This window comes from Halichoerus grypus, chromosome 8 (genome assembly GCF_964656455.1).
Source record: "Halichoerus grypus chromosome 8, mHalGry1.hap1.1, whole genome shotgun sequence".
In the NCBI taxonomy this organism is placed as follows: domain Eukaryota; kingdom Metazoa; phylum Chordata; class Mammalia; order Carnivora; family Phocidae; genus Halichoerus; species Halichoerus grypus.
The window spans coordinates 9,122,054-9,135,135 of NC_135719.1; the positions used below are offsets into that span (position 1 = coordinate 9,122,054).

The 13,082-nt window shown below is 45.7% G+C and overlaps 1 protein-coding gene across 1 annotated transcript in view; it reads right to left on the reverse strand.

The window, feature by feature from the left end:
- Positions 1-13,082, reverse strand: part of AGBL1 (AGBL carboxypeptidase 1) — a 706,519-nt gene that overhangs the window by 615,561 nt on the left and 77,876 nt on the right. Inside the window, exon 5 of the mRNA XM_078078906.1 lies at positions 1,553-1,761. Coding sequence (XP_077935032.1) covers positions 1,553-1,761 — 209 coding nt within the window. The remainder of the gene's footprint in view (positions 1-1,552; positions 1,762-13,082) is intronic.

A 13,082-nucleotide genomic window follows, 5' to 3' on the forward strand; every position in this document is an offset into this window, starting at 1 on the left:
GTGCTTCACTTGCTACTTTCTCCACCCTCTCCCTCGCATGGATATGTACTTCTGGGATCACAGTCTTCTTCCTTTTTTGCCCTTTTAATTCTTCCTAACACAGAGCAGAGAAACAGCCAAAGAAGGCAGACGGCAGAGGATTTGGCTGGAACTCACAAGCTGGCATGGGGGGCTGCTAGGCATCAGCAGTGGGGGGGGTGTTTCACTCGAGATTTGGGGGGACACAAGCTTACAAAGTATGGTGACACTTGGAGAAATTCCAAGCACTGCGTCACCCAGAGAAACAGAATGTTCAGTGCAGCTCTTTCATGACAGAGAGGCCCCAAAAGCTGTGCTGATGGAGAGAAACCCACGGGTGATAGCAGACAGAAAATCAGATATTGTTTGCAGCCCAGTACGATGTTACTGTTCCGATGCAGGGGGGAGGGGGATGCTGTTTTAATAGGAAAAGTCTACAGATACCAGGGTTGGAAGACAGCAGCTCACTGACTGCTTCATTGCCTCGGATATACGCAGGTATAGAAAAAGTGGACAGTGTCCCGAGACGAGCAAGGAGACTGAGGAAGGCGGTGCAGAGAAGACAAGCTGTGAAGACAGCAGGGAGCGTGATGCGCATCAAGCATGGCTGCCGTGGCCCCAGGAGAAAGGGAGTGAGCAGATGACAGATATTTGGGAAGCCTTCACCTCCTCCATAGAGTGGCTGTATGTAGCCTCGCACTATGGTGTTTAAATTAGTCCTAATCAAGTGCAATTAAGGACTCTGCTGTTAGGGTTGAAATCCGGGAAACTGGAAACTACATATCCCACTGGGGTACAGAGAAGTAACAGCCCTTGCAGGTGCTCCCTCAGGGGACCTGGGATGCTGTTCCTCTTGAACTTGGCATGACCGGCTTTTTCAATAATTCAGGTCTCAGCTTAGGTGTCACCTGCTCAGAGAAGACTCAACCTCCCCAGCAGAACATGCTCTCCCTCCACCTGTGGGAGTCACCATGGACGGCCCGTCTTGATTGATGTCAGGGAGCAATATGAAATGACCTCCCTCGCTGAATTTTTTGCTCCCTTAGTGTCTGACTCTCCTGCTAGAATGTTTACCCCACAAGATCAGGGGTCTTGCCTGTCGTATTCACCTCCAGATTCCACAGTGCTCACTATTCCAGTAACTGCTCACGCTCATAAAGCAGCCAAGTCATGGCAAGCACTCCATTAAATACGAGACATCTCTACATTAACGTATTTAGGCCATGCCACAAGCTAGGTTTTATTATTTCCCTCTTTTCAAAAAAGAAGAAACTTGAGACCCAGAGGGTCTCAAAGTTTCCCAAGTGTAAGTGCTAGGGCTGGGATGTGAACCCTCTTAACCACTGCACCACACAGTGTAGCCAATAAACACATAATCGAATGAATGAACCCATCACTGCGTGAGTGAACAAACGAATGAGGGTTTGAATCCAGAACCTCTGCTCATAGCAGGCAGCAAGAAATATCACAGCTCTGTTCATCAGGAACCACCCAGGTGTCATCCAGCTGCAGAGGTAACCCCAGGGTTAATTACCTGGGTGGTGCTGAAGAGGATCTCCATGCCCTGGGCTGCCAGGAAGGCCTCCCTGCCAGACCGGAGGTTGGCAATGTGCTTGAGGCTGAGCAGGAGCGCCCGGCGGATCAGCACGTAGGTATTGGCGACGTCTTGGTGGTGCCAGTCCTGATGCAGCCAGAGCAAGCTGGTGACGTAGCCTCTGTTCACAGCCCTGCGGCTGTTAGACTCTGAAACCAATGGAAGAAGGGATGTCAATCACGGGCTCTCCCGGCCACACCTGCCTGAGGATGTCCAGTGCACGTCCCTCAAGGTACTTATTATAAACAGACTAACAACAACTTTCCATTGGAGAAAACTGGCAGACGTCACCTTAACCAAGTGATCAAAGTGAACATCACCTTGTATGTTGCAAATGAGAAGGACACAGCATCACTTCTATAGTCTCCATGCCCAAAATGCACAGTCCGAATTTAACCATGAGGAAAATCAGCAAACCCAAAATGAGGGGCATGCTACCAATCATCTGATTGATACTCTTCAAAAATGTCAAGGTAAGGCAAAAAAAAAAAAAAAAAAGGAGGGGAAAGAGAGAGGAGAGGAAGAGGGGAGGGGAAGGGGAGGAAGAGGAGGGGAAAGAAGGGAATGGAAGGGAAGGAGGGAGCTAAAGGATTTATATAACATGTAAGTACAATAGAGAATTGTAATTTAGATCCTGAGCCGAAAACAATTTTTGTCCTTTGCTACAAAAGGCATTAGTGAGGCAGTCAGTAAAATCTGAATAAGGTCTATAAATTAACTAGTAGTATTATATCAATGTATATTAAATTTTGGTAAACTGTGCTTATGTAAGAGAAAATCCTTATGTTTAGGGAATTCACAACTGGAGTACGTGAATGTCTGTAACTTACCCTTAAAAAGTTCAGAAAAAAATTATAATAGTGTTGGGGGGCAAGGTTGAAAGAATGAATGAGAGAGAGAGAGACATTTCTACCAGATCTCCATTCTTCTTTGCTAAATCTCAGCAGACTTAGGGTATAGTCACTGGGTTGAGTAAATTACAAGACTTCGTTTGGGAAGAAGACGCTGAACGAGACATGATGGCTGAAAGACGGTCACGTGTCACAGATGTGTTGCATGTTTTTCCTAGAGCGCGTGGAAGCCAGCTTCTGGATAATCAAGGTCTGGCTCAGCCCCAGAAAGGAATTCCTCGTAGTCAAGGCTACCCAACAAGAGGATGGATTCCTTGTGGAAGTGGATAGCCGGACACTGACAATGTTCAGACGGCGGCTGGAAGACCACCCAGTGGGGATGCGGTATGGGGTTTTCTTCTATCTGATGGGGAAACGTAACAGAGGGCTTTCATGGTGCCCTTCATATCTTCAGTACCGCAATTTTTCTTTGGTAACTGAAGGATCCTGGTGGAGACCTCCCATGAGACACACATCCTATGGGGTAAGTGCATGATACCCTGATTTTCCCAAGATATGCTTTAAATTCTCTTTGAGGACACACAGAGGGAAGAATAGTCCAAGATACCTCTCTCAGCACTTAACACATGCTCCTTTCCAGGATAACCTCCTCGCTTGGGCTACTGGCTTGGTGGACAAGTGTGTCCCTGCCCAGATCTCTCCAGCAGGTGGCTGGTCACTTCAACTCCTGTGAGTGAAGTGCACCGCAGGACTGTAACCAGCTGACTTGCAGCACAAATGCCCAAATCTCGCAGCTCTGTTCTCACTACTGCATTCCTCCATTACCCAAATCGTTCACTCTGGCTTATGAGACAATACAGGCCTCTGGCCGAGTGCGTATGTGAGAGAGATCCCCCGAGCTGTAATTGGAGAAGCAAAATTTCAGCTCAAAGTCAGATTTTTCCCTAAGACCATGTAAGTGCACATAAGTGAAAAAAATAACATAAAAATTCAGGGCTTTATTCCAGAGGGGTTTTCTCATATTAAAGGAATTTTTTTTTCTGCGGGTTTGTCAAATTCTCAATTGTCAGGCTTGGCTGAGCCCCACTGAGATTTTTGACCCATTTGTACGGTTGGTTTTTTTGTTTTTTCAGTTTTACAACATTTCATTCAGCCATGACCCTAAACTGAGAGTGATGAGCTTTATTTGCCCACTGATGTGTTTGTGGAAGGTTTAAATCTCCTTCATTACCTCCTTTACTGAATTATTCTTTTGCATCAAAAATATTTCTCTCCTTGGCTGGTCCCAGCCACAAAGCGCCAGAGTTCTTCACTGCTTAAATGAGGTTCCAGCCTATCCAATATCTGATGTTTAAAAGAAAATTGGGGATTAAGTAGGAGGTATTAGAGTATCCCCTGCTGGAAAGATGCCAGAATGTGAAAAACAGTACACAAAGTCCCTGTGGGCAGGGAGAGGTTAAGGACTTTTGTCTTTTATCTATTTTAAGAGTAGGAGACTAATAACGTGTTATCTTAATGACCTTCATCCCCTACTCTCTTGGGGGGTGGGGGGGTGCGGATAATGGAAAAAATCTTTAATTGTCTCAGAAAAATCCCTTATCAAATCCTAATGATTTTATTCATGATTTCCTGTTAATCCTCAACAAGCTGCCATGTTTACTAACATCTAAAATGGCTACACCTCCTTCCCCGCCGACCCTACATCAGTCAATCTTTCTCTGAGAATGGCTTGCAGAATTTTGCAAAAGTCAATACGCATCTGAAAAAAACCGACAAGAGGAGATTCAGCAAACTGAGGAAGAGCAAATGTGGAGAAGAGCCAAAGAATGAAATGAGGGTCACTGAGATCAGCAATGTGCAGGAGTTCTAGACGATGTGAGAGGGAAACAACACTTCTCTGAGGGTGGCCAGATAGCCAGGAGAAAATGTTCCGGGTGAGCTCAGGATTTGGAGCAAGAGAGGGCTCCTGGTCCCCCGACCCTCTTCAAAACAGATCAGCTGCACTTAAGTCTGTTTGTATATAAAGGGATTCCTCCTAAGGTTTTCTTGGAAAAAAATTCCTGCTCCTTAAAAAAAAAAAAATTAATTTTTTTTTTTTTTAATTTCCCAGTAGATTGGTTTATCTTAACTAGTAGGAGGATGGGGGTAGGATGGACAGACAGGCGTTCTGAGTTTAACATCTCACTCCACACTCCCACCCTGTCTCAAACGCACCCTCAGTGCCCTTCTCCATCCTGCTGAAGGTCATTCCTGGTCACTTTTCCATTGGCAAATCCACAGACTCAACCTTGACCTTCCCTCCAATTCATCCTTTTATATTCTACTACCTCTGTGTCCCCAGATTATATCCTCCAGAATGAGGTCTTCTCTGTAGCTAATTATCAGTCTGAAATGTAACCTAGTGATATCCTTATTTTGACCCCAGGTATTCCTTCTCTGAGGTTCAAATGTTGTTTTTGTTTTCGTTTTTTTTTTTAGTGCAGACCCCATTGATGCAGCAGATTTTTACACTCAGGTAAAAAGAAAATAATAAATAACTAGAAGGGACTATGCCAAGATAGCACAAGTACTTAAGGGGGAGGAAGAGAGTGAGGATTCTATTTGCTTTAGACTTTTTAGATTTGATTTAGGCTTTTCTATAGTCCTTATTCCCCACATACTCTACAATGAACTCTGCTAATCAGGAGGGGGTAAAAAAAAATGTTACCTTCTGACAGGAGGTCCATAGACTGTTGGTTGTGCCATGCTGTAAATGCCTGTGGGCAGGGCCAATGGTCCCCAGGTTGCCATAGCAACCAACAAACCTTTTTCAGCCTTACCCCCTTCCCTTCAAAAGTGAATTACTTGCCTACTAACCCCCTGAAGGCATTTGAGATCCCAGTCATCTCTATAAAGATGTTTGCCTTTTTTAAAGAGGAAAGTGTAGGCGCCTTCAAGACTCAAAGATGGAATTTCTCCTGGGGAATATTCAGCCCCATGACGGGCTGGTGGAGAAATGCTCCGTGACCCAGATTATTACACCTGCCAGCACCCCACTTCTCTGGCAAAACTAAAGGAAATTTCATCTCTGCTCTTCATTTACCATATCTGGGGATTTCATCAGCCCGTTGAGGGTGAAGTGATGACTTCACAGTGACCGAATGGGCACCTGCAGCAGAGCAATGAGCCAAACAAATGAACAGCCACGGATCTCAAACGAGACGGACAAATTAGTGCAGACTCTAAACTCATCTTTCCTGTAGTCACGCATACACCTGCACGGCCTGGCTGGGCCTGCTGTCAGCTGTCTTTTGGGACTCCTTGTACCCAGCCAGGTGCTCCACCGCTTTCTAGCTGTGTGGCCTTGGACATGTCAGTTCACGGTTCTATCACTAAGTCTTTATCTGAATGACAAAACTAATAATATCCCTGCCTAGGAAGTTGTTGAGAAAATTAAATGAGATAATACATGTAACGTTGATGGCTCAATGCTTGGTGCATAATCAGCGTTCAATACCTGTTGCCTATTATGACTGTAATCATCAACATGATAAGCAAAATCCATTTATTATTCCAACTTCCCCCCTATTGTTGCAGACAACAGAGTGCCAAAGGCTCAGGATGTGAACATATTCTTTTTGGCAGCCTCATCCAAGAACAGGAGCTCCAGGGTCACATAGCTGTTGATGTGAATCTGGGCTCTACCAGTTACTAGCTGTGTAACCTTCGTTAAGCTGATTAGCCAGCCTGAACTAGATGTCCATCATCTGCAAAGACTAAAGCAAGATGAAAAAAAGATTAATTACAACATCAGCCTCACAAGTCTATTATAGGGAATGAATGCAAAGCATAACACCTGGCACAGAGCATGTGCTCAGTAAATGATAATCCCCTCCCCCATAAGGATGACATCAAACTTCACGTACCTTTTACCAGTGACAATTGCCCACGGAAAAGTTCCTAAAAAAGTAAAATGTATCCAAGTTTCTTCAATCTCCATGTAATGACTTCTCACCCCAAATACCCACCAGCTTTACACTGTTGCCCATCTGTCCTTAGACATTCCGATACAGACACCCTGAGGGTCACACCCCCCAGGTGTCCCATACAGAAAAGCCCATACTGTAGACCTTTATTGTTCCCCTCTCTGGCAGAAGTTACCTCAACTGGGTCCAATTACACCAACACTTTTCTAGAGGACTGGTTAGTGTTCTAAGATCCCCTTAATTGATAATGTTCAAGAGGTTACTAGCCCACCCTTGCCTTGGAGAAGGCATACATGAGTAAGAAGAAACACAGGATTCCAGGCTCCTATCACTCTTGAGAACAAAAATCTTCAGCCACACAGCAGACTCTGACATTACCGTCTCAAAAAATTCTTGCCCAGGGAAATTAAATAGCCTTATCGCTTCTTTCAGGAACTTCATGAAAATCCCATTCATACAAACTATTGACAATTCAGCTAGTCCTTTCCAGGATAGTGGCTCCTTCTCGGAGCAGAAGACCACTCAACTGGGCTGACCAAACTCCCATTTACTCGTCAGGGTTTGCTTCCAAACCTTCTCTGCACTGTTTCCCCCAACCCTGAGCAATTCCATCACAGACACTGCCTATCTCCATCAGGAATCCACAATGAAAGATCCACTTTGAACGCGGCACTCCCATTCTATAATAACCACCTGAGAACATCACCTTTGGAGACATTATTAAAATTCGAGGTACTGACGACCAATACACTTGCCTTTGCAACACATTTCTTTTGTGGTCTTCTCAGCGAGTCAATTTAGGAGATATTTCTGGACAAAGCAGGCTTTTACCAAGACTTATAAATCATATTATATGAACAATGACCTGCCTACTTTGCCATTATAATACCAGTTACAATTATGGAGTATTTATATACTGAATGTTTTCTATGTGCTCAGTACTGGGCTAATCATTTTAAATGATTATCTCATTTATCTCATGAAAATGCTTTGAGATAAGCATTATTTTCCTCCTTTTACAGATGAAGGCGCAGAGACTAAGAGGAGTCAGACAACGTACTGAAGCCCTTAGAGCTTACAAATGACCTCTCCACGATTCCAATGGGGCTCTCCAACTGCCTCCAAAGCTTACATCCCAGACTGTTACTCCCAAAGCTTTTGATGATGAAGTGATGATAGTTTACACTTCTTTGTGCCCAGAAGCAGCCCTGTACCTATGACCAGAATAACCAACTTCTTGAGGAAGGTTTCTAAAAGGTTACTGAGGTAAAGCCATTTGAACACCTGAAGCCTGAGGTGCTTGAGGGGAGTGGCTTTCGGCCGATGTTACCTTGGCTCAGCCCCTCCACCTGGCCCTCCGCCCCCATCTTCTCTGTTCCCTCCTGTGCCCTGAAATTAGGGACAGAGTTGATTTTTACTAGGAGACTTGACAAGATTTAAAGGCCCCCAGGAAGTGGCCCACAGTTCTTCAGGTCACTGGAGGAGATGTTTCGGAGTTTTCCTGTCACTCAGCCAGTGACTCCGTGAGACCAGCCCCAAAGTCAGGCCCGGACACGAGTGCGATGCCGCTGGGCGGGAGAGACTGAGGCAGCTGTCCCCGGCTCCTGCCTCACGAGGGAGGAGCCGCCATCCATGTGCTGAGACATAACTAATCTTAATGTCATTGATCCTGGAAATTCTACTCGATTATCACTAGCCCAAATAAGAATAATGATATTGAATTAATTTACAGGTATATATATTTTTTTCTCTTTGTAGAATAGCTGCATATCAGGAAACTTAACCGTCAAGGAAATTTCAGTTTTGAGCAAAGCTTGTTTGCCCATTGACCGCCTTTAAAAAAAGGAAAGAGGCTTCTCCTGAGCCCCAGAAATAGAAAGCGTTAGAGAATGTCCTTCGCGGCAGTTTTAAATCTAGAGTCTTCTACTGCTTTTGTGCTTTAAGCACCAATTCCTTCTAATACCTCTCCACAGAGACATTGCCAAACCGTAGGCATTCCTGCACTCAGAGGAAAGCCTCGGATTGTGGACCTGCCTCTCCGGCCCTTGGCGGGAACCCCGTCTAAGGAAGGGCATCAGGCTGTGATGCCAGAGGAGGAGGGGCCACCACCCCGTATGTACTCCCGACACCAAACCCCTCCAGTTCAGTACTCAGCGTCCCAGGTGAAGGATCAATGGCATCTTGCACTCCCTCCGTTCTAAGGCTTATGTTTTTTTCACAGGTTTTAGCATTTCCAAAATTAAGTGCTTCTTACCAATAGCAGTGTTTCAGTTATAACTGGCAGCGTTTTTTTCACCACATAAAAAGTGGTGCATCTTATAGTCAACAGCATCCTAGATTCGAGGAGCTATGATTAATTTTGTAACATTGTTCCTTTGAAAACTCTCTGAAATGAGTTCATTCCCAGCAAGGGGTTATCACTTGAGAGGTTTGCTGTGCATATGCAAATATGCAGAGGTATTCTGTCCTGAAAGCCAGATCCTGCGGTGGTGAGGTATGGGATAAACCATCAACTAAAACCATGCTCATTCACCCAAAACCCAAGGCACCACCACTAATTCATTCCGCAAACACTTACTTAGCAACTACTTGGGGCCAGCACGGGCCGGGCACTATTGAAGGCACAGGGGTCCTGCAGCAAGAGAGGAGACAGACCATGTCTCTGCTGGTAAGGGGCTTGTTTCCCATGGGGGGCGGGGTGCATGGAGAGCCACAGAACCAAGTAGGCACACGCGCAAAGAAAAAATTAGGTAATTTCAGAAAGTGACAAGTGCTATGGTGCTAATAAAACAGTAATGGTAGACGGAGCACCTGGGTGGCTCAGTTCAGTTAAGCGACTGACTCTTTGGCTCAGGTCTTGATCTCAGGGTCCTGGGATTGAGCCCCATGTCAAGCTCCATGCTCAGCGTCGAGTCTACTCGAGATTTTCTCTTCCTCTGCCCCAACCCCAGCTCACATGCTTGCTCTTGCTCGCTCTCTGTCTCTGTCTCTCTCTCTCTCTCTAAAATAAATAAATAAATCTTAAAAATAATTTTCAAACAGCAATGATAGAGTGACCAGGGGGACAACTACTCTAGATTGGGTGGTCAGGGAAGACCCTTTGAGGAGAGGGAATCAGTGCTGAACCTGAATGATAGGAAGGAATCAAGAAACAGAGCTACGGTGGCAGAAAATTCTAGAAATCTTGAGAGCACAGCAAGTGGAAAAGCCCAAAGTAGGTGAGTACAAATAAAAAGCCTGCAACTAAAGCCAGGTGAAAAAATTGAAGGAGAACAGTAGGAAATTATTGAAAAGGAGGGCAGGGATCAGAATGCGTGACCTCCACCACTTGGACACTCATCATGGCAGGTGTCCCTGCAGAAAACTTTCCTGGTTTGACTGTCTACCCACTGCCAACTCATCAGATGACACTTGAAGAAGAAAGCCAGGACTTACACCAGGAAGGAGAAAGCTGCGACCTTCCCCACTGCCTTTCCTCATCGACTGATACGAGAGACACTGGTCTGTCGGCGGCGTCGCCTGCTTCTGGCTGGGAACAGACTAGCAGCGCGGACCGCGGGGAAATGCACCTGCAAAGTGCGGCAAACACCACATGCCGACAGGCTCATGCTGCAGTATGCCTCCGGGCCTGGAGGGGGCGCTGGAGGAAGGCGGGGAGCGTGTGCCCCCGCGCTCCTGGCTGGCTGCGCTCTGGCCAATCCGGTCCTCTCTCCTACCACCCAGACCGTGCCCACAGTAGCCTCCTACGTGGCCCCTATGCTTCCAGCTCCCTCCACGGCCCAACACTTACTTAAAGCACAACTGGGAGGCTGTCATCATCCCCTACTCAAAAAAAAAAAAAAAAAAAAGCAATGGCTTCAGGGAAATCCGAAAGTCTGGGGACGCCAGGAGGGGTCTGGTGTTCTCTGGGACGCACGGTATGGGGTCAGTGGTTGCCATGCTGTGCGCCCCTAAGATTGGGGGAGGGGCTAAGGGAGAGGCTAAGCGGGGTCTCTAACCCTCGTTGCCACCACTGTCGACCATGTACATGCAGCGGTTCTGCAAAGGATTTTGTTTAGGCAAAGGATATGAAATCTTGGGCAAGTAAGTCAAACCCATTGGGCCCCGAAGTTTTCTCTACAGAACAGTTTCTCAACCTTGCGCTGTTGCCTTTTGGGGCTGGAAAGTATTATTTCCTGGGGAGAGGGGGGCTGTCCTGTGCACTGGAGGAGGTTCAGCAACATTCTGGCCTCAGCCCACTAGATGCCAGGAACAGCCCCACCTCTGCAGATGTGGCCACCAAAACCATCTTCAGACCTCGCTAAATGTCTCCTCTGGGACAAAATCGCTCCCGCTGAGAACCACTGCTATACAATAGTTAAATATTTGCCTGTCTTGCAAGGACTACCATGAAGATTAAATAGGATAATATATGAAAAGGTGCTTTGTAAACTGCTAATATCAGATGTCTGTAGGAAACACCTGACTCACACCTCGGCATAAACAAATAATTGTACAGTCGATCCCGAATGTGATGGGGCTCCTGTGCCCCTTCAGAGTGGGGAGATGTTTATCTTTTTGTCTATCTCTTTAAATCTCTGCGATACTTTATCTTTGTCAATCCACAGCCAGTCATTCATTACGCCAGGATGATACGAGTTCTAAAATCTAAAACATTTAGAGCTCAGCAATCCTGGATGTTAACCCCCTGATTCCCTAGACTGGAAACGAAATGAGGGTATGTGGGTCAACTGAACAGGCCAGTTCATTCAACGATGCTGCATCCAACGATGTACTTACTCCTTTTACAGAAAAAGCTTCTAGAGGGAACACAGAGGCTGAAAACAGCTATGTATTATTCAACACTCAGGGAGATGTAAGAATGATGAATTTACATTGCAACAAGCTTTACAGGACCAGTTCCTGAAACTCCCAGGATTTTCCAAATGGTGGTGATAGGAAAGTGAGAGATGATCTTTATAGAGATTTACTAAGATCTAGCGTTATACTCCCACTACATGTACAGCACCTTGTTTAAATCTTACCAATTCTCCTTGGAGGGTATCGTGTTCCCTGCCTTACAAGTGAGGTGGTTTCAGCACGGTCCTTAAGCAAGGCACGTCGAGAGGCCCTGATTGGAATCCACAGTCTCCTGAGAGCCAGCTTTGAGACCACGATGCAAACACTATTCTCCACCATGTCTTACCCTCTCGGACAGTAAGAGGTTTGAGCTTTTAGCAAACACACACCCTTCATACATGACCCTGAGCCACCCCGAGGAGGCCTTCACACTGTTGGCAAAGGAACACCATGGCCCAAACCTACAGGCAGATAATCAAGCCAGAGAGAAGGCTCTGGATAAGGACCTAGTCTTACACGACTACCGGAGTACAGGACCACCTGCTTAAAATACAGTATCCTGCATGGGTGTAAGAACCAGGACTGGTTCCACTCTCATTACAACTCTCATTACAACAATATTTTATGTGCCAACACTTTTGCGTCCAGCAGGAAAAACCCAACACCACCGTCCACAGCTCTGTTAGATGCAGTGTGGGGTGACTCCAAAGACGCCTGGCCATCTTGGGAGGGTGGTTCACCATCCTGCCCATACTACCAACCATGACAATCTCCACTGGCTGCTGAAACTCCCCATTTAATCAGACTTGGTTCAGTTGTTTAATTAAGTCTCTTAACACCAAAAGACTTAAAAGTTCCTCGACTAGGGCTCACTAATGAACACAACATTTTGGATCACTCCCTGTGTCCCACTAGCCCTTCCTTATGACCACCGCATAGTAAAAACGAGCACACTCTTCAAACTGCCTGAAGGACGTGTCCACACATCTTTAAACCGCGATCTCAGACAGCAGACTGAGCTCTGAGAGTGTCCTGTGAATATTTATTTCAGAGGTTTTCAAACTTGATTCCTTTAAGCCCCAAAGAACTTCCATGGACATTTCTCAGAGGCAATCAAGAGCTACTGAAGGGAGTTACACAATAAGTTAGTCATGGGGATTAAAGTAGAGCATAGGGAATATAATCAATAATATTGTAATAATGTTGGATGGTGACAGATGGTGACTACCTTTACGGTGGTGAGCACTGCATGATGTACAGAATTCTGGAATCACTATGTTGTGCATCTGAAACTAATAGAACAGTGTATGGCAACTATACTTCAATAATAAACACAAATAAATAAATAAAGTAAGTCAGCCAGCCAGCCAGGGAAAGAGGGGGTAGTGAGGGAGAGACCAGGCCATCATTCATTGGGATCTCCCACTTCTGCTTCCATTTTATGTGTTTAAGATGTGTCATTTCCTCATTTTATTTATTTATTTTTTTGAAAAGGAATCTTCTACTGAGGCACCCTCAAACTACTCATCTTGTGGAGCCCTCCCATTTTTGCAAAGCCAAGCTAAAGTCAAGTACAACGATGAAGAAGTAATTTAAGAGCACACAGGGCATCGGAAAGCAGAGTCCAGGTTTCCCCAGCTCCATGTGGAGGGCGCAGATCACCTCTGAAATATGAAGGCTTTCTGCTTTAGAGACAGTCATAACCGGGTTCAAATCCTAGCTCTCTGCTGACCTTGTTGGGGACCTTGGGAAAATTCGTAAACCTTTCTTGCTATACCTTCCTTGTATGTAAAATGGGCATGTAAGGTACCTGGC